The sequence below is a fragment of the Gopherus flavomarginatus genome, chromosome 8 (assembly GCF_025201925.1).
Source record: "Gopherus flavomarginatus isolate rGopFla2 chromosome 8, rGopFla2.mat.asm, whole genome shotgun sequence".
In the NCBI taxonomy this organism is placed as follows: Eukaryota; Metazoa; Chordata; order Testudines; family Testudinidae; genus Gopherus; species Gopherus flavomarginatus.
Window position 1 is genome coordinate 81,899,718 of NC_066624.1, and position 22,672 is coordinate 81,922,389.

At 45.5% G+C, this 22,672-nt stretch overlaps 1 protein-coding gene across 5 annotated transcripts in view; it reads right to left on the reverse strand.

Moving 5' to 3' along the window:
• GK5 (glycerol kinase 5) overlaps positions 1-22,672 on the reverse strand; it is a 105,562-nt gene that overhangs the window by 37,821 nt on the left and 45,069 nt on the right. For all 5 annotated transcript variants that reach the window (XR_007776030.1, XM_050965975.1, XM_050965974.1 and 2 more), the window contains 6 exons: positions 22,160-22,221; positions 22,009-22,082; positions 21,057-21,117; positions 14,481-14,607; positions 6,161-6,265; positions 3,777-3,871 (listed from right to left, as the gene is read on the reverse strand). Coding sequence is in view for 4 of the 5 variants with exons in the window: in XM_050965975.1 (XP_050821932.1) it covers positions 3,777-3,871; positions 6,161-6,265; positions 14,481-14,607; positions 21,057-21,117; positions 22,009-22,082; positions 22,160-22,221 (524 nt within the window). In the remaining variant the exon portion in view is untranslated. The remainder of the gene's footprint in view (positions 1-3,776; positions 3,872-6,160; positions 6,266-14,480; positions 14,608-21,056; positions 21,118-22,008; positions 22,083-22,159; positions 22,222-22,672) is intronic.

Below are 22,672 nucleotides of genomic sequence, written 5' to 3' on the forward strand. Positions count from 1 at the left end.
CGGCCGAACCTTAAAACGTGGCAGGTAAACAAACTGGCCTTGCCCGCCAGGGGTCTTACCCTGGTGGGCCACGTGCCAAAAATTGCCGATCCCTGGGACAGTGGAAACGGGGGTCCCACATGCGGCTCCCCTTAGCAGCAGCTGGGGCTCCCCAGTTAACCAGACCCATCAAACCCTCATCCTGACAAGTCCCACTTCCCCTGCATCTGTACCACCCCGATGAGCCCTCTCCAGACACCCTCCCCACTGAGCCCCAACCATGTACACCTAGACCCCCACCCAAATGAACCCTGTAGATAAATCTCTGTATTAAGCAGCTTCACATAACTTTCATATGACTTTGTATTATGCCTCTCTATCTAACCCTGTATTAAGCCTATACATATATAACCTCTAAATTTCATATGACTTTGTATTATGCTTCTTCATATAACCCTGTATTAAGCTATTTTCATGCAATTTTGTATCAAGTCCTTTGATATAGGAACTTTGTATCAGATCCCTATGTAGAAAAACTTCTAGAAAACTTTGTGTTAAGCCTTGGTATAATAGCCCCTAAGGATAGTTAAAGTAGAAGAAAAATGTCTTTTTGCTAGGAGTAGAATAAGATTCCCCCTCCCCACACTCCCTTAATCAATTGCTGTGTTGAATGAATGAGGTGTGAATGAGCAAGGCGTGGAAGGCAAGTACCTCCAGACTGCTAGTTGGAGATGGGATGGAAGCCAGACCCAAGAACAATAAAACTTGTCAAGTGGGCTCACTAAAAATAGCAGACATATTGACGGCCTGGGGGTGGAGGGTGAGGGGGTGGGGGTTAGAATCAAGCACCTTCTTTTGGAAACACCCTCTTTGAACAGCATTGGGACAACACCCAGAAGGAAGCAGCACAAAAGACCAACTGACACAGACACAGATTTTGAATCTGGTACAGATCTGCATAAGAGGGAGACTGCAATAAATGTGATGTGTCTTGCAGAGGACCCCGGGTCTCATCTTGTCACCATCAGAGCATCGATCCGGATCGGCAGAAGCCCAGCTCCACCCTCCCCTATCTAACTCACCTGCCCAGTGAAGTTAAGGGGAGCAACTAATTGGTAACAACAACAAGACAGAGTGTGTTTGTGTGTGTGTATGTGAGTGCATGAGTGTAATATAAATCATATGCATATGATACAGTGTTGATTGATGCCACATTCATTGGTAATGCATGCGTTTGCCTTTTTCCCCCTGAAAAGATCCTGTGCAGTACTTTAAGTACAACAACCCCACCTCCCCTGCACCTAGACTCCTCCCCACCGCTGAGCTCCAACCACTTTCACTTGGTCCCTCCTGCAGATTCCCACTGCCCCTGCACCTGGCACCTCCCTGTGGCAGATCCCCCACTGAGATGCCTGCACCCAGACTGCCCCCCACAGAACCCTCTTACCCCCATCTGGATACCCCCACACCAAGTCCCTCTGCACTTGGATCCTGCTGCCAGGCTGAGCCTCCCTGTCCACATCTGGTGTGCATGGTGCAAAAGGGGCAGGGCCCTAGGGTGTTTCTGTGGCAGGGTCAGGCTCAGTCTCACTGCTAAGTCCCTGTCCCAGGGAGGCAGGGAAGGCTGCAGGGTATTCTCCGACCTCCATGCAGCCAGTGGCCTGTGCTCCCCACTGCCGTGGTGGAGCTTCCACATTTATTTATTATAAAAAAAAATTCAGAATTTTAAAATATTATGGACAGAATTTGATGCAGAATTCCCTCAGGAATATGGAGCACTGTACAGCTGTGATGGCAGGATTGTGAAGGGGGTGCTGGACAGTAGGGGATCTGTAGATGGGGGAGCTGAGCAGGGGGTATGGTGTGCAGGCTGCTGTGCAGTTGTGGTGGAAGGTCAGCAGGAGGGATCTCTAGGCAGGGGGTGCTGGGTATAGGGATCTGTGGAGGAAGTCTCTGGGTGAGGGGGCACTGGCATAAGGGCGGGGCACTGGGCAGGGGGGGCAGTGTGGAAGGGGCACGTTGGCAGCACAGGGCTGGGTGGGCCAGTGTGCGTCTAGCAGTTTTGGGTTTGTAGACAGTGCCCTTGTGCTGGGCAGAGTGGGACCACTCCCACTGTGTCTCACTGCCCACAACCAGTCCCTCGCTCTGCGGACCGCCCCCCATCACATGCCCTATTTCCCCAATGGGAGCCCACAAATATGTTTGGTGTCGGGCCCACAAAAAGTTAATCCAGCCCTGCTCAAATGAACTCATACACAGATACCCACCCTATCAACAGGGGATGAACATTTTACACAAAGTGATCACACTGTATCTGACCTATCAGTCATCCTCAAAACGAGACATCTTCAAAAGATAAGCCTGAACTTAAATCCATAATTCTGCAGGACACTAAAAACCATGGATTTAACTGAGACACTGCTTTTACACTCTGCTGCCTACTACTCTCTCCTTGGTCCCAGGACTGCAGAGGTGTTAATTGCCCACTTAAAATTAAGTGGTCTCCTACAACATGTCCGACCCCTTTTGCGTAACAATCTGTTCCACCTTGCATTTAGCTTGAACATTCTGGTTACCTTCCCCAGACCTGATGAAGAGCTCTGTGAAGCTTGAAAGCTTGTCCCTTCCACCGACAGAAGTTGGTTCAATAAAAGATATTATCTCACCCATCTTGTCTCTCTCACATCCTGGGACACTGCTAAGGCATTACTGCAAATAACCCCTCACTACAGCTCTGCTCATCCTCCCAATGCAATTTAAAATGCTGACACCCTGCACAGCTTATCCTCCAAACAAACAAAAAACCAAGTAAGAATTGAGAGTGGGAAAGAGGATGTGGGAGGGCATACAGAGTTTCTGGCCTGGAGGGAGTAACACACACAGCTCTTGGTATGAATGAAGATTTAGAGACCCTGGCATGTAAGGAAAGAGGCGGGGGGGCACACAGAATACCTAAAGGGGGGAGATATACAAAGCACCTTGCAGGAGGGGAAGAATGGGGACAATGGTATGAGGGGACAGGAGCATGGAAGGAGAATGGAGGATCCTGGTATGGGGGGGGGAATGCCAGGAAAGGGGGAGTTGCAGGGAATACCTGAAATACAGGAAAAGAAGAGGGTAGTGCACAGGGAGCTTGTGGGAGAAACTGCAGAATGCTCAAAGCCCCTGGTGTGTGCAGTGAGCTCAGCCTGCGAAGCAACCCTTTAGTATATTTTAACAAGACTGAGTTGTGCATACTGAGAACTACAAGAAAACAAATCTACAGTTTTAAAAATTAAATCCATATGCCACATAGTTGGTTAAACAGTCATTAGTGCTATGCTTTAAGGCCCCAATTCAAGAAAGCATCCTTATTCAGAGAAGTTCTTAAGCACGTAATTAATGCTTTCTTGAAACGTGGCTGTGAAAATAAATGATATAAAACCAATAATTTGAGTCCAGCTCAGTTCTTTGGAAGAATAGGCTGGCGGTCAAGGCACTGGACTGAGATGCAAGACATCTGGGTTCAGTTCTTGTGAGAATGGGCAAATCACTTAATCTGTCTGTACGTCAGTTCCCCATCTGTAAAATGGGAATAATATTTCCCTACCTCACATTTTTTTTTTTAGAGGATACATTCATTAATGTTTTTAGATGGTCAGATACCACAGAGGCCCTCAGATACCACCATGATGGGCATGGAACAAGAACCTGAATAGAACAGAATAGATACCATGATAATGGGCAAATTTACAGATATTAATGTTTAAGCAGGACACAAAAAATCATGTGTGTCATATTAAGGATGGTATTTTTACCTGCAAACCACTAAAAGATGGAACAAAACAAACTCCTTCAGAATCAACCACACTTCGTGCCATCCTTGCTGTCTCATCTACACTGGTGAAAAGATCTGTAGGGGTGCACACAAAAAAGGAAACTGACTACATTATTTACTTTGACTTTTCTTAATAAATTATTACAGTCAAGATTCCTAAATTAAATATTCCACCTAGCACAGATTTTGTTTTCTTAATATTTCTTAATTTCAATTCCATCATCCCCATGAAAGAGAACTATCCAGTATCAAGAAACCAAATCCACAACCATCCTCAAATATCCCTACCACTCTATAGCCCATTCATTCTCAAAATCTTGTATCAAGGATAATTCTTTCTAGTCAGAGAAATATGTATGGGACTTGTGGAAGCTAATAATGCTACTCTAAGTAAGCTGGAGATGACGTTGAGAAACATAAAAGGATGCTGTAGCAGGGTGGTTATTCCGCTCCTGCCCTGAAAGGCTTAAAAACTGCCCTGGAAGGGGGCTGTGGCCGGAGGAAGCAGATTTTAGGCTGGGCTGATTGGGGGGAGTGGCTGCTGCTGGGGCCACTCCCCAAACAGACTCAGCTTGCCCTATAAAGGCAGAGAAGCCAGGGACAGACAGAGAGTCTCCTTCTGCCTGTAGAGGGAGAAGGGCCTGGCTGCAGGGAGCTGAAGACAGGGTACCCGAGAGGAGCAGGGCTGGGAAACTCCAGCCTGGAAAGCCCCAGGCTGTGGCCTAGCATAAGGCCAACAGGTAATGGGGGTTGCAGAGGGCAGCCCAAGGCAGCAGGTCCAAACCCAACCTTGCCAGTGATGAATAGGCTGATACTGCAGTCTGCCCCAGAGCATGGGGCTAGACGATGACTGGCAGTAGCCTTATACTGAGGTGAGGCAGGGATAGAGGGTGAGGGTTCCCCTGGGAGGGGAAGACCCAAAGAGAAAGGGGTTACTGCTCGGGGGCAGCACCCCAGCTAACAGGGCACTGGGGTCCTGGGAGGGACAAAGGGGCCAGAGGACAGGCAGATAACCGGCCTGCAGAGGGTGCTCCGGAGCTGGAATGAGATAATTCCCGGAAGTCACCAGCAGGAGGCACCGCAGGGGTGAGTCCACACCTCTACAGATGTCTTCCCCCATAAGCTGTAACTGCCTGCCAAGATCCAACAAGACTACAGGCCAGATCCTTGGCACCCTGTTCTAATTACACTGTGGTGCTTAGACAGGGCATGTCTACCCTTACCTCCGAAGCAATCGATCCAGCAGAGGTTGATTTATTGCATCTAGCGAAGACGTGAATCGACTGCCGAGCACTCTCCTGTCAACTCCAGTACTCCACTGGAGTAAGAGCGTAGAAAGAGTTCATGGGGGAGCATCAGCAGTCGACCTACCGCAGTGAAGACACTGCGGTAAGTAGCTCTAAGTATGTTGACTTTGGCTACGCTATTTTCATAGCTGAAGTTGCATAACTTAAACCAACTTAGCTCATCTTCCCCTCCCCCCAGTGTAGACCAGGCCACAGTGCCAAGCAATCAGAAAGAAGCCTTAACTGGACAGCTGGGGATTCCACTGGTGGGAAGGAATTACTAAGTGGCCTTGTCGCTTCACATCACGCATTCCCAATCACCCAGCACAGATTACATTATGGGAAGAAGGGGCATGGCTGGGGAGCCCTGTGAATTGATAATTCCCAGTTGGGATAATAGTCTTTAGGGCTGCATCAAGTTACAAAAGAGACTGAACAGAGGGAGTGGAAATGTGGCTTATAACCCCTTCCATCTTCTCCTTGCTCCCCGAATCTCAGGTCCTATACCAAGCGTAGCTTGGCTAAGAACTGAAGATCTGGCCCTACGATCAGGAACTGAACAGAAGCCTCTTTTATGGTAGTACAGATTACTAACCACTAGGCTATCTGGAAGTCTATGGGCATATCTACACTAGAAACTGAAGTCGACCTATGTTATGTCGACTTACAACCACCATAGTAATTACTATGGTGGTTGATGTCCATACTACTGTCTTCTGTCCTCATCAGGAATGCTTCCACTGAGTTAAGAGGAGCAGTATGGGGGGCTGAGAGTCCTGGTGTTAGAGCAGCAGCCACGATCTCCATGGAGAGTTGGATGGTTGCAGCCTGGCTGGGAGCAGGGAGCCCAGGGGCTGTCAGGCTCTAGCTGGTGCCCCTCCTCCACATCCACCCCGATGACAGCCTGGTTTTTTTGTCAATTTCATTGCTCCATGATGGAGAAACTAGACTACTTATCAATTAAAGAAAACAAATGGAAGCTTAATGCTACGAACAGGAGCCAGCTAGAGGACCCTATAAAGAAGCATCTTACAGGGCTAATAGTTGTATAGCATTATACAATTGAAAAGCCACTTACCTAACTCTTTAGCCCATTTTATGGTAGAGCCAGCATCTGATGCGTTGCCTTCAGCTAAAAAGACCACCTCTTTCCCAATCTTCCAACCAATCAGTGGATACAGACCTTAAAATTTTGCACATGCGTGCACACACAGACACACACACAACAAAAGAAAAAGTAGTGAAGTCCACAAATTGCTTCCAGAGAGATTAAATAAAACACAATTAAAAAATCCTTAAATTGTAGTTGCAACTTTTGTTCACTTCCTTTACAAAATTCAACTTAAATGTCAGTACTATAGCTTGAACATTTTGTGGGGCCTTAGAAGAAAATATTCCACAAAAAATTAATGGCAGAAGTAAACCAGACATGAACAATAGCATATTTTTAATAAAGGAGAAATGCAACCTAAAATCAATTTAGTCACTATATCTGATTATAAAAAAAGGCACTAAAAGAATAAAAAATAACTACTAAAAATAGTTATTTTGAGAGGTTCATGAAACAGTTTAGGATTTTAAAAAATTCAGATCCTTATTAGAAACAATAAAGTCTTAAAGCTGTTAAATTCTATAATTTAAAATATACACATATACTGTTAAAGCTATTTAATATGTACGCATGCTTTTCTTTAATTACAGAAGTTACTTTAACACAATGATTTCTAAAGGGATCTGAATATTCTGAATCCTAATATATAAATCAGAAGGCTTGAGCCTCCAAGCAAGAAATATACAGAGATACTGAAACATAAAATAGCAGTCCCAACTGAGAAAAAAAACAAGCAAACGGTCTCATTCGCTGAAGGTACTCAGAGTGAAAAAAAAAATTCTGAAAATTAATTTTTCAATATATGATTCTATGTAAGAGAAAGTTTCATAATTTGAGTATCAGAGGGGTAGCCATGTTAGTCCAAATCTGTAAAAAGCAACAAAGAGTCCTGTGGCACCTTATAGACTAACAGACATATTGGAGCATAAGCTTTCGTGGGTGAATACCCACATACGTCAGACAAAGTGGGTATTCACCCACAAAAGCTTATGCTTCAATATGTCTGTTAGTCTATAAGGTGCCACAGGACTCTTTGTTGCTTTTCATAATTTGGCCTCCCTGTGCCCACAATGGCTCTTGCAAGCCAAATGTGGCACTGTACTGTGTGATTTGCCTTATACAAAACAATAAAAATCCCATTTTAAAGTATGTGTAAGTGTATAAAACAAACAGCATGTATTTATGCACCTACAACATGATAATTCAGTCTGTGTTGGAGTTCATTTCTAGCTAAGGAGTGATTCAGGAAAGATGGGTCACTGTGTGAGAAGGACACAGTTGTGCTAATAACAGCTCAAAAAGAACAAAGAAAATGCAGAAATACAAGGGCAAATATGACATGGGTTTACATCAGTTCATTTGAAACTATAATGTGTTTCCAAGTGCTGCCTGCTGAAAGTATGAAGCCTTCAAAGCTGTTGTGACATTTGTAAACTAATCATACATGAATGAAGATAAACCTGAGGGGTTTTTTTGTTTTCAGAGAAAGCTTAAAGCCTTGAAAAAACATTAACAAGTCTTGAATACTTAAACTGGTAATGTCAACACATGCCTCTCATTTGATAGCTATACAAACTGTGCAAAGTATAATGCACGAACCATTACACAGACTCTCATTTTTTCCTTTCTGTAGAGGTCTGGACTCACCCCTGGGCTGCCCTCTGCAACCTGCAGTACCTATTTGCCTTCTGCTAGGCCACAGCCTGGGGCTTTCCAGGCTGGAGCTTCCCGGCTCCTCTGCCTTTCCCCAGCCCTGCTTCACTCAGGTACCCTGTCTCTAGCTCCCTGCAGCCAGGCCCATCTTCCTCTACAGCCAGAGGGAGACTGCTGAGCTTCTGGCTCACAGCCCCTTTATACAGGCCAGCTGAGTCTATTTGGGGCGTAGCCACAGCTGCGGCCATTTCCCCACTGAGCCTGGGCTGTTCTCCCAGCCTGCCAGCCCTCTTCCAGGGCTGGCTCCAACCCCATCAGGGCTGGAGCAGGTCATCACTCTGCTACACACCCTCCCCCTTAAGAATCTACGGGGGGGGAGGGGGGGAGAAGGTGATCCCTATAGCCCCAACTTCCCTCTCAGTTGGGCCCTCAGGGAATCCTTTTCCTCCAGCAGGCCCTCCACCGTCTGGAGCAACCTGCTTCCTACCTCTAGCATCTGAGTCCCCACCGTAGACCTCCTTGGTCCTACGTGGGTTCCCACTTCTGTTCGGTTCCCACATTGGCCCTCCTGGCCCTATGTGGGTTCCCTTTTTAAGGTGGGGCCTCTCTGCCCCAGCCCCTTTGTCCTTAAGGGCCTCAGGCTTCACCACCCCTTCCCTGGGACTGGTCTCAGACTCAGCCTTATCTCAGGCACTCTCCATTTCTGCCTCAGGGGGCAATCCCTCTTTATGTGGCCCTTGGTGTGGCAGTGAAAGCACCCTCAGCACCTTCCCCTTGCCACAGCCCTATCACAGCCTGTTTGGGCCCTAGCCGTTCCCTCTGGGCTGGCCCGGGCCTTGAGAGATGTCCCAACTTCCCACAGACACAACAAGCTGGGGGCCCCCCTGTTACTTTTACAAGGAGAGCCTTGTCTGGGTGGGGCCTCCCTGCCTCTACCCAGTAAGGACACTCCCACCTGAAGTGGCCCTTTCGCCGACAGGTGAAACAGTTCCTAGCCCCAGGCCCCAGCCTCCCGCCTTGGGCGCCTGGTCTCCTATACGGTCTGGGTGCCCACCCCCACAGCAGCCAGAGCACCTCTCTGTGCTGCTCAGCAAGACGGGCCACCCAGGCCCTCCAGTACAAGTCTCTTTTCTCCACCATCTCGCCTCAGTCTCTCAGTATTGCAATGTGGCACAATCTGCCTAGTCCTCGTTCTTCCCCTTGTGTTAGGTGTGGACTGCTCATGCCCACATTCTCCATCATGTGTAGAGGTTTGGATTCACCCCTGGGCTGGCCTCTGCAACCCCCAGTACCTATTTGCCTTCTGCTAGACCACAGCCTGGAGCTCCCCGGCTCCTCTGCCTTTCCCTAGCCCTGCTTCACTCAGGTACCCTGTCTTAGCTCCCTGCAGCCAGGCCCATCTTCCTCTACAGCCAGAGGGAGACAGCTGAGCTCCTGGCTCGCAGCCTCTTTATACAGGCCAGCAGAGTCCATTTGGGGTGTGGCCACAGCTGTGGCTGTTTCCCCACTCAGCCTGGGCTGTGCCAGCCCTCTCCCAGGGCTGGCTCCAACCCTGTCAGGGCTGGAGCAGGTCATCACTCTGCTACACTTTCCAAGAGACATGGTTTCAAATGTTAAAGGTCTTCAAGCAATCACCAAACTGCAAACAGTGACTTTGTCAAACTACACTGTTTCATACTTTATTAGTGACACAACTGAGGATGTCAGAGAGCAGCTACTTTCAAAATTGAGGGAATATGTCTACTTAGCAACTCACCTGGTGTCTCTGATATTGCATAGCTTTTACTCTGTGAGGTGGCTGAGTGACTGTTAAATTGAAAAAGACACTCTTCTGTAAAGCTGTGCCAGAACACATATCAGGTGAAGTATTTGAGACAACTCAGGGGACAGTCAAAGATCTGCACATGGAGTGGGAATTATTACAAATCACTTCTATAACATTATAATCTGCACAAATGCAGCCAATCCAACAACAGGTGACAATTGCATCCTAATCACATAAATCCAAAACTCTGCACCTAATGATTTCACTATTTCACATATAGCCAAGCTCCAGCTATTAAGGTGTCTGAAAATCTTCATCAGATGTTTCATGAAGCTGCTAAGTAGTGAACGTCATCAAAGATCATCCAGTGAATTTTTTAATTTTTGCACTCCTCTAATGACATGCTTTTTTCACCAGCAACAATTTCACACAGAAGTGAGGCAATTCTTAGGAAATAAAGCACCACTCAGCTTTTCAAATTAAGAGCAGGGGTTCAGAATTATTGACAATCTCCCCTTGCTGATGGGATTCAGTAATTCATGGAAGATGGCAAACAACATATTTTGCTGACATTTCTGGATGCTTAGTTGAGCTGAACGATTCCTCTCTTGGGACAGAATATGAATGTTCTGTCCATGCACAGTATAAATAAAAGTAGAACCATTCATCAAAATATTTGAAAAAACTGGTCTTCCTGAATACCAAGGGGAAACTTGGGAGTCACCATTTCTTATTTCAGACTTCTTCAAAAGAAGGGACTAGCAAATTGAGAATGACAATAAACTCATAAATCAACATCTGAGAGATTAATTTCAAACCCAGTTTAGGAAATACTTTCTTGATGACTCACAACAGGGATCATCAACCCCTTCATCCAATATACCATTGACTCAGCACTGCAAGTTAAATTGAGAGACCTCTTCTATGACAAGCCTCTGCAGCTGATTTTCACTGAAGGAGGAATATACAAGCATTAGTTTAGAAACTTCATCAGTCTCATTTTCATCTTTTTATCTCTGCTAGTCAAGCTTCTCCTTGGTGGGTACAATAAAAATTAAGCACACTCAATCATCTTTGATCAGCAATGCCTTAAGCCTCTATTCCCCTAATTCAGCTTCTTTCAGAAGCAAGACTGACACATCTATAACTAAAATGGACTCTTTAAGACCCTACACCACAGCACTCCCAGCTATCTCCGTGACATCAATGATTTCCTGAGAAAACTACAATGCATTGGTGATCTTCTAGAAAACACCATCCTAGCCGCCATGGATGTGGAGGCTCTCTACACAAACATCCCACACACAGATGGAATACAAGCTGTCACGAACAGTATCCCTGATGATGACAGTATTCTTGCCAGCAAGTTAAAGAAGTATGGGCTGGATGATTGGACTATAAGGTGGATAGAAAGCTGGCTAGATCATCGGGCTCAATGGGTAGTGATCAACGGTTCCATGTCTAGTTGGCAGCCGGTTTCAAGTGGAGCGCCCCAAGGGTCGGTCCTGGGGCTGATTTTGTTCAATCTCTTCATTAATGATCTGGAGGATGATGTGGATTGCACTCTCAGCAAGTTTGCAGATGACACTAAACTTGGAGGAGTGGTAGATACGCTGGAGGGTACGGATAGGATACAGAGGGACCTAGACCTAAACCAAGACCTAGACAAATTAGAGGATTGGGCCAAAAGAAACCTGATGAGGTTCAACAAGGATAAGGGCAGAGTCCTGCACTTAGGATAGAAGAATCCCATTCACTGTTACAGACTAGAGACCGAATGGCTAGGAAGCAGTTCTGCAGAAAAGGACCTAGAGGTTACTGTGGACGAGAAGCTGGATATGAATCAACAGTGTGCCCTTGTTGCCAAGAAGGTTAACGGCATTTTGGGCGAAGTGATCATTCCCCTGTATTTGACGTTGGTGAGACCTCATTTGGAGTACTATGTCCAGTTTTGGGCCCACACTACAAGAAGGATGTTGAAAAATTGTAACGAGTCCAGCGGAGGGCAACAAAAATGATTACACATGACTTATGAGGAGAGGCTGAGGAAACTGAGATTGTTCAGTCTGCAGAAGAGAAGAATGAGGGGGGGATTTGATAGCTGCTTTCAACTACCTGAAAGGGGGTTCCAAAGAGGATGGATCTAGACTGTTCTCAGTGGTACCTGATGACAGAACAAGGAGTAATGGTCTCAAGTTGCAGTGGGGGAGGTTTAAGTTGGATATTAGGAAAAACTTTTTCACTCAGAGTGGTGAACCACTGGAGTGGGTTACCTAGGGAAGTGGTGGAATCTCCTTCCTTAGAGGTTTTTAAGGTCAGGCTGGACAAAGCCCTGGCTGGTATGATTTAGTCTGGAATTGGTCCTGCTTTGAGCAGGGAGTTAGACTAGATGACCTCCTGAGGTCTCTTCCAACCCTGATAGTCTATTATTCTATGACACAGCACAACTGGTTGCTGAGCTCTGTGACTTTATCCTCACGCAGAACTATTTCAAATTTGGTGACAATATATACCTCCAGACCAGTGGCACCGCTATGGGAAGCCGCATGGCACCACAATATGCCAACACTTTTGTGGCTGACCTGGAACAACGCTGCCTCAGCTCTCATCCACTCATGCCCCTTCTCTACCGACACTACGTTGATGACATCTTCATCATCTGAACCCATGGGAAGGAGACTCTGGAAGAATTCCACCATGATTTCAACAGCTTCCACCCCACCATCAACCTCAGCCTGGACCAATCTACACAGGAGGTCCACTTCTGAGACGCCACGGTACAAATAAGTGATGGTCATATTACCACCACCCTATACCAAAATCACCCTGACCGCTAAGCCTATCTTCATGCCTCCAGCTTCCATCCCAGGCACACCACACGATCCATTGTCTACAGCAGGGGTCGGCAACCTTTCAGAAGTGGTGTGCCAAGTCTTCATTTATTCACTCTAATTTAAGGTTTTGTGCGCCAGTAATACATTTTAACTTTTTTAGAAGGTCTCTTTCTATAAGTCTATGATATATAACTAAACTAAACTATTGTTGTACATAAAGTAACTAAGGTTTTTAAAATGTATAAGAAGCTTCATTTAAAATTAAATTAAAATACAGAGCCCCCCGGACCAGTGGCCAAGACCCAGGCAGTGTGAGTGCCACTGAAAATCAGCTTGCGTGCAGCCTTCGGCACCCATGCCATAAGGTTGCCTACCCCTGGTCTACAGCCAAGCGCTGAGGTACAACCGCATTTGCTCCAACCCCTCAGACAGAGACCAACGCCTACAAGATCTTCACCAAGCATTCTCAAAACTAAGATACCCACACGAGGAAATAAGGAAACAAGTCAACAGAGCCAGACGTGTACCCAGAAGCCTCCTGCTGCAAGACAAGCCCAAGAAAGAAACCAACAGAACTCCACTGGCCATCACCTACCAGCTTAACCCTCTTCAACACATCATCACATCCAACACATCATCAGTGATTTACAACCCATCCTGGACAATGATCCCTCACTTTCACAGACCTTGGGAGGCAGGCCAGTCCTCGCCCACAGACAACCTGCCAACCTTAAACCACACACCGCACATGGTACCCACAAGGCTGCTGGTTCTTCGAAGAAGCACTAGAGGCTCTTGGTACTGGAGAAGTGCAAAGTACTAGCATATGTACCAGACAGGTGAGTCCAGAGATCTGTCAGTACCATGGGCATGAGCTACAGTAACAGTAGCCAAAGGAGGTGATGGCACCCTGAGTTTCAAACACTCTGTGAGGGAATCCAGACAGATCTCAAGCTGTCTTTTTCAGTACCACTTCAGAGCTCTTCTTGATGCCATGGTCTCCTGTGGGTACCGATTGTCTCTCAGAGCCCAGTATTTTAGGGTCTATACGCTTAGCAGAGCTCTCAGTGCCTAAGGACCCAGCAGCCTTGTGCGTACCATGCTGGAGACCAATGGGAGCTGATGACTTAGACTTCTTTGGAGAACTCAGGGTACTGTCTTTGGAAGACTTGAGAAGAATCTTAAGAAGAATCTTGATCTTCCCGTTAGATGCCCTTGAGGAGTGTGGCTCAGAGACAGAAGAGGCAGCTGACTTACTCAGAGACTGGTATATAGGGGAGCACTCCTGGCCTGCATCAGAGGCTGGACGCAAGCTCTCCATTGTAAGGAGTTGAAATTTTATTTCCCTGTTCTTTCTGTCTCTAGATTTTAATGCCAGACAGAAGTTGCACTTTTGGGAAATACATGTTTCCCCCAAGACAAGGGATGCAGTGGGAATATCCATCGCTCATCTGTATTCCACATGGCACAACAGGCAATGCTTGAATCCAGGAAAATGGGGATACCCTTGGAAAGGGCAAAACCTTGGTGGAGAAAAGGAAATATCTAAAGAGCTATATATCTAAAAGCTTGTTCCTTTTTGTTTAAAAAAAACCAACTAATACAACTATTACTAAGTACTAACTACTACAATAAAGTAACTACAAAAGCTAAGAGAACACAGTGGGGGCAAAACTCAACTTGGACAACTAGCTAAGGATCCATCTCAAGCTGAGGTGGTTGAGAAGAAAGTGAGGATAGTCAGCCATGCAGTGCTATATAGCAACAGCATGGTGCACAAGACAAAGTAACATGCATGTGTGGGCTGAACAGATACTGCTATGAGAAATCTCTGACTGAAGGTGCAGTGGGTGCAAGGACACCTAGAGTGGAGCACCCATAGGGACACTACTCGAAGAAGAAAATGCCTTTCATTCCTTATTTATACATCCAAAAGCAGCACAAAATGGACAGAAAACCTAATTTTATCTCTTTTGCAGTCACCATTAAAAAACAGGTAAAAAACCATACAACATGTTTAAATGACAAAACTTACCTGAGCTAGGTGTATGAAGATGGTTCCCAGTGTTAACGTCCCAAAAGATCCCCGTTCCCATGGTAAGTTTAACATCTCCTTCATGAAAGCAGCATTCTCCAAACATGGCTGCCTGCTGGTCAGCTACCTACAGTGCAAACAAACATACAAATTACTAACAGCGACTAAATTTTGAAGCACAGCATTTCCCTCATCTCCCAATACAGATATTTCACACTTTAGAACGCACATTTCCCTTTCTGAAACAAATAATAGAATACAAATTTTTTTATCCATGGCCTTTTTGATTTTCAAGTCTCTTCTTCTGTTTATGTTAATCTTAATGGACCAGATTCTGCCATCTTTGCTCACACTGTTGATTTCAGTAGTACTATTAGCAGAATAAGGTACTACTCAGACAATGGCTGGTACACATCACATGGTAAGTGTGTACTTAAATAAAATATTGCTTATCTATATCTGTTAGGAACTGGTATAAAGAATAAGCTAGTTCTAAACTTTCTGAGAAGCTAATGGATAGGGCCCTATCAAATTCATGGTCCATTTTGGTCAATTTCACGGGCATAGGATTTAAAAAATAGTAAATTACATTATTTCAGCTATTTAAATCTGAAATAATTGTAGGAGTCCTCCTGACCCAAAACGAATTAGTGAGAGGGTCAGAATCGCAAGGTTATTGTAGTGGGGGGTGCAGTATGGCTATCCTTACTTCTGCACTGCTGCTGGTGGCGGCACTGCCTTCAGAACTGGGCAGCTGGGGAGCGGTGGCTACTGGCCAGGAGCCCAGCTCTGAAGGCAGAGCTGCTGTAAGCAGCAGCACAGAAGTAAAGATGACATGGTATTGTATTGCCACCCTTACTTCTGTGCTGCTGCCTGGAGAGCTGGGCCCTCAGTCAGCAGCCACCACTCTCCGGCCACCCACCTCTGAAGGCAGCAGGGCAGAAGTAAGGGTGGGATGGTGTGGTATTGCTACCCTTCTGTTCTGCTGGTGGCAGGATACTGCCTTCAGAACTAGGTGCCCAGCCAACAGCTGCTGCTCTGCAGCCACCTAGCTCTGAAGGCAGCATAGATGTAAGGATCGCAATAACATGACCACCCTAAAATAACCTCGTGACCCGACTGTATCTTCCTGTCGGGCCACAAACCCCCAGTTTGAGAAATGCTGGTCTCCCCTGTGAAATCTGTATAGTATAGGGTGAAAGCAGCACACAAAAGACCACATTTCACAGGGGGAGACCAGATTTCACGGTCCATAATGCATTTTTCATGGCCATGAATTTGGCAGGGCCCTACTAATGGGCAAGGCTCCCTGTTCTACGCAGCATATCTAAATAATTATCCTTTATCCTACATAAATTATAAACAACAACTTATCCTCTTCCAAGCAATCTCCCCTGGCTGGGAAAATTAGACCCATAGCATGAGGGTGGCTATGTTTGGTTACAAAGCTTTTTGAATGTACGTTTTTAATACAGTGGAGAAATCTCTAAATTCCAGGCTACTCTAGGCAACTTGCAATTATTTTATGCCACAACAACCACTCTAGTTTTTGAAATATTGCTTCCTGCCTCCATTTTTTTTTTATGGCCTAGTCTACACAACAGGGTTAGGTCAAATTTAGCCACATTAGATCGATTTAGGTCCACACAACCAACCCCGTTCCATTGGCCTAAAGGGCTCTTAAAACAGTCTTATGTACTCCTCCTCGGCGAGGGGAGTAGCACTAAAATCAACCTTGCTGGGTCAACTTTGGGGTAGTGCAGACACAAATCGATGGTATTGGCCTCCAGGACCTATCCCAGAGTGCTCCATTGTGACCGCTCTGGACAGCGCTTTGAACTCTGATGCACTAGCCAGTACACAGGAAAAGCTCTGAGAACTTGTGAATTTCATTTCCTGTTTGGTTAGCGTGGCAAGCCCAGCAGCACTCAGCAGCACAGATGACCATGCAGTCCCAGAACTGCAAACACGCTCCGAAAGGGAGACTCTGGATCGGATTGCTGTATGGAGAGAAGAATCTGTGCAGGCAGAACTCCAATCCAAAAAAAGAAATGCAAATAAATTTGCCAAAATCTCACAGAGCATGTTGGACAGAGGCTACACCAGGGACACACAGCAGTGTCATGTTAAAGTTAAGGAGCTCAGGCAAGCCTACCAAAATACAAAGAAATCAAACAGTCACTCCGGGTCAGAGCCCCACACATGCCGCTTCTATGAACAGTTGCATGCCATTCTAGGGGGGGACCCTACCACTATCCCACCACTGTCCATAGACAGCTGCAAGGGTGGAATCTCACAGAACACAGAGGAGGATTTTGTGGATGAGGAAGAGAAGGAGGAGAAGAATGCGCAGCAGGCAAGTGGTGAATCCGTTCTCCTGGCAGCCAGGAACTTTTCATCACCCTGGAGCCAATACCATCCCAAGGCGGGATCCCCGACCCCGAAGCTGGAGAAGGCACCTCTGGTGAGTGCACATTTGTAACTATAGTACAGGGTTTAAAAGCAATAGCGTTCATGGTCACCTGGTTGAAATAGGGGAATTTTTGTAAGGGAACAGTAAAAGGACCCCGTTTCATGCTGGGCTGTATGTGCTTGGCTAAAAGTGATCATCCCGGAGAATGGCCACGAGACAGGGAGGGGAGAAGGGATCATTCCAGAGAATAGCCATGTGGCAGGGGGAGGGGCTAAGGAATCATTTCAGAGAATAGCCATGTGGTGAGGTGGGGGTAGGTGTGTGCTGCACATCTACCCAAATACTGCAGCTCCTCCTTTTAAATGTGAAACCCAACCCACATTGCTTGCTCTGGGAAAGGAAGGCGCTGCAGTTTGAAAACATTCCCACATATTGTGAAGGTGTATGAAGCCAGCCCAATTTTACTCTCTCTTTTTATCTTCCCCCAGGCGCAAATGTTTCTATGCTCCCCCATCATCTCCGTCTCTGCGATTATCACAGATTAGAAGGTGAAAAAATGCACTAATGATTACATGTTTTCTGAGCTGATGCAGTTCTCCCGCACTGATAGGGCACAGCTCAATGCATGGAGGCATTCAGTGGCGGAGGCCAGGAAAGAATCGAGTAAGCACGAAGAGCAGAGGCAGGATGCGATGCTGAGGCTAATGAGGGAGCAAACAGACATGATGAAGCATGTGTTGGAGCTGCAGGAAAGCCAACAAGAGCACAGACCCGCACTGAATCTACTGTATAACCACCTACCCTCCTTCTCATGTTCCATAGCCTCCTCACCCAGATGCAGGGGGGGAGGCTCCAGGCACCCAGCTATTTCACTCCAGAGGATGGCCCACGCAACAGAAGCCTGTCATTCAAGCAGTTTGATCTGTAGTGTAGGCAATAAACAACGCGGCCTCGTCCTTCCCTCCTCCCCCACCCTACCCAGGCTACCTTGTCCGTTGTCTCTTTTTTTTTTTTTAATTAATAAAGGAAGAATGCATGGTTTCAAAACAATAGTTACTTTATTTCAAAGGGGAAGGGTGGTTGGCTTACAGGGAATTAAAAATCAACAAAGGGGTCAGGTTTGCATCAAGAAGAAACAGACACAGCTATCACACCGAAGCCCGGCTAGTCATGAAACCGGTTTTCAAAGTCTCTCTGATGCGCAGGGTGCCTAGCTGTGCTCTTCTAATCACCCTGGTGTCTGGCTGCTCACAATCAGATGCCAGGCGATATGCCTCAACCTCTTGCCCCGCCATAAATGTCTCCTCCTTACTCTCACAGATATTATGAAGCACACACCAATAACAATGGGAATGTTGGTTGCGCTGAGGTCTGACCTACTCAGCAAACAGCACCAGCGACGCTTTAAACGTCCAAAGGCACATTCTACCATCATTCTGCGCTTGCTCAGCCTATAGTTGAACTGCTCCTTACTACTGTCCAGGCTGCCGGTGTAAGGCTTCTAAAGCCATGGGAGCAAGGGGTAGGCTGGGTCCCCAAGGATAACTATTGGCATTTCAACATCCCCAGTGGTAATTTTCTGGTCTGGGAAGTAAGTCCCTTCTTGCAGCTGCTCGAACAGTCCGGAGTTCCTAAAGATGCAAGTGTCATGCACCTTTCCCGGCCATCCCACGTTGGTATCGGTGAAACGTCCCATGGGATCAACCAGTGTTTGCAGCACCATTGAGAAGTAACCCTTGTGGTTTATGTACTGATTGGCAAGGTGGTCTGGTGCCAAGATGGGGATATGCGTTCCATCTATCACCCCACCCAGTTAGGGAACACCGTCTATCACCCCACCCAGTTAGGGAACACCATTGTAGCAAAGCCATCCAGTATGACCTGCACATTTCCCAGAGTCACTACCCTTGATAACAGAATGTCAACGACTGCATTGGCTACCTGGATCGCAGCAGCTGCCACAGTACATTTGCCCGCTCCAAACTGATTCCCGGCTGACCGGTAGCAATCAGACATTGCAAGCTCCCACAAGGCTATCGCCACTCGCTTCTCAACTGTCGGGGCAGCTCTCATCTTGGTATTCCTGCACTTCAGGGTGAGAGGAAAGCTACTCTCAAGAGTTCCAGGAAAGTGGCCTTACGCATGCCAAAGCTTCGCAGCCACTGTGACTCATCCCATACCCACAACACTATGCGGTCCCACCAGTCTGTGCTTGTTTGCCTGACCTAGAACTGGCGTTCCACTGTATCAACAAGCCCCAATGCCACCATGATGTCCCAATTACCACAGCCCATACTTTCAGGAACATCTGTGCCCATGTCCTCATCGAAATCCTCCTCATGCTGGTGTTTCTTAGGCTGGTTCTGCATATATTCCAGGGTAATGCACAAGGTGTTTACAATGCTCACAACAACAGAAGGTGAGCTGAGCAGACTCCATGCCTGTCATGGTATGGCGTCTGTAGGAGAGCAGAGTTGCAGCGGAAGCGGTGGATGACGATGGTTAGTACCACGCAGATTTCTGACAACTTGTAGAAACTTGTCATTGAGACTGAGATCATTTACAAGAGCAGGAGAGTGGAGTTATAGTGGAAGCTCTGGATGACGATGGTTAGCAGTCCTACTGCACCGTCTGCTGACAACAGCACCCAGGACACAACAGCAGCGGTGACGGTGAGCTGAGCTGAGCGGGCTCCATGCTTGCCGTGGTATGGCATCTGCATGGGAAAAAGGCACGAAACGTTTGTCCAACGTTTCTTTCACGGAGTGAGGGATGACTGACGACATGTACCCAAAACCACCCGCGACAATGTTTTTGCCCTATCAGGCATTGGGAGCTTAATCCAGAATTCCAATGGGCGGTGGAGACTGCAGGAAATGTGGGATAGTTACCCACAGTGCGCTTAGTGTGGACATATGCAATCAACTGTATAAAATCTATTTCTAAAAATCGACTTCTATAAAATCGACCTAATTTCGTAGTGTAGACATAACCTCATACTTCAGTTTTCTCATTTAAATAAAAATTATATACAAGATGATTCCATCAGAACCAATTCTCCACTTACTAAGCAGCCTACTGGACCTCTGCAACAACTTCAAGTAAAAGTTCAAAAATGGTGGTTTTAAAATAAATCAGATGTGAAGATGAATAACACCATCAGTACATTATATCCCAAGTCATTTTAATATTAAATTCAATCAAAATCTCAATACTGTTCAATTTATTTTATACAGTCCTCAATTTTCAATATGCCACTTCATTTTTTTCTTCTTTTTTTAAATACTCAACATTAATAACAAAGGGGTTGTAGAAGCACTCAAGGGAAGGTTTGATGTTTTGGCACCCAGCAAATGGGACAGTAGGGGCTTTAAGAATCCTGGAAGGTAGAAGTGGTGGTTTGTGTTCCCCTTTGTGGGTAGGGGTACAGTGAAGTTTTGGAGTCTTTAATTCCTATTTCTCTGACCCCACCCAGCTACCACCCTTATTGCTCTTATTATATCCACAACTGTCTCCAACAATAATGGATAATTAAATTACTTTGAGAAGGAAATCTCCAACTAATCAGCGAAACAGTTATAAAAGCTGACATTTAAACTGGCTTCAGTGTTTACATTCCATTGAGATGAATGGAGCAGTTGTTGGATGTCATTTTTACATTTTATTTACATATAGGTTTTCTACAGCGTTTGTTACTGTAGTACAGTATTATCCATGCTTTACGTATGGGGAACTAAGGCACAGAGAAATTAAAGCCCCAGTGCTGCAAGGGAATCCATTAGCTCAGACCCTTTTGAACCCATGTGGAATCCCAATGGAGTTATGCTGGGTAGAACCCATTGTAGGATCAGGCCCTAAATAGCTGGCCTAGAATACCACCATGATCTCGTAAGTCCTACTTCAGTGCCTAACAACAAGGTTACGTTCCCTCTCTGCACGGCTTGCTTCACAACTGTAAGGGTTAGAAACATTTCCTTTGTTCTAAATGAAAGCAAAGATTTTGGAGCAAAATTTAATAACCAATTCTGCAGTCATGGAATTTCAGAAAACACAGGACATAAACAATAAATTAACAATTATAAACACAGACATATAAGTATATTTACATAAAATAATGCTACTCACTCAAGTACAAAAAAAAATCATTGAAGATTTTCACTCACCAAGGCCACTATTGGAATAGGCACCCCAAATATTTCAGCATCAACTGAACCAAAGCTGTGACTTAAATAAATATTAAAGAAGTCACTGCACTGAATTGACAATTTTGAGAAATTAAAAAATAAAATTTTAAATAAGTCCTCAACGTACTGTGATAAAGTTCCTTTGGGGGGAACCCGGGCCCGCCCTCTACTCCGGGTTCCAGCCCAGGGCCCTGTGGACAGCAGCTGTCTCAAGTGCCTCCTGGAACAGCTGCGTGACAGCTACAACTCCCTGGGCTACTTCCCCATGGCCTCCTCCCAACACCTTCTTTATCCTCACCACAGGACCTTTCTCCTGGTGTCTGATAATACTTGTACTCTTCAATCCTCCAGCAATACACCTTCCCACTCTCAGCTCCTAATGCCTCTTGTTCCCAGCTCCTCACATGCATGTTACAAACTGAAGTGAAGTTCTTTTTAAACTCAGGTGCCCTGATTAGCCAGCCTGTCCTAACTGATTCTAGCAGTTTCTTCTTAACTGGCTCCAGGTATCCTAATTAGCCTGCCTGCCTTAATTGGTTCCACCAAGTTCCTACTTGTTCTGGAACTGCCCCTGTTACCTTACCCAGGGAAAAGGGATCTACTTAATCTGGGACTAACATATCTGCCTTCTAACACTCTCCTGTATCCATCTGGCCTGATACAATACACATCATTCAGGTGTTACTCATTTTTTTTTATTTACAGAAAACATTAAGCTGTTTTACCTTTTTCTGGTATAAAATACCAATTTGGATCTACGAATCAGACAAATATGTGCAAATACAAATATTTATAATTTAAATTATTTTTGGCTTCACTTAACATATTACTTTTTAAATGTCTGCAGAGATTTTTGTGATCTTTTTTCAACAATATTTAATTTAGTTATTAGATGTTACATTTTTGTTTAAGATTCTGCCTGCATACGTACTTCGTGTCCTCTACCGGAGGATATATAGACATCGGTATTGAAAATAATTTGCTCAAAACAGAACTCCAACACATCTGAAATAACAGAGAAAATTAAAAAAGTTAACCAGTCTCAAAGAACAATCTACAATGTTATGTTAATAGATTCATACCTGAAAGGGATCAAAAACCCCTGTTGAACTGGCATTTGAATAATCTGTAGCATACACAGAACCTAGCAACAAAGGAACAAATAAAGTTTTAAATGCCTAAATATTCAGAGAGAGCTATTTGAAGCAAATATATGTACTACAAAGAGTCTGATGGCCTCTCTTTAGCCCAAATTCACAGGTCTGCACGCCCAAAGACATTTTAATTCCACCACGCTGTGAAGAGAGGGATTCTATCTCAATCTTCTGAAGTCTCCAGATAATGGCCTTATTTTTTCTGCATACAGTTGCCCAGAAATGGAACGACACATTCCTAGGCTTGGTAAGCTAGTCAACTGACCAATCAAATGATGTCAACTGACTGCCTATTATCTAACAAAAGTCATATATTACCAAATATTCCAGCAACAATACCCTGACGCAGGTAGTAGCCTACCTTTTTGACTGCATTATGCTGTTTCATCTGTTAGCAAGCCTATCTAAATGTCTTGATCACTCACTTTACTACAAGTTAAT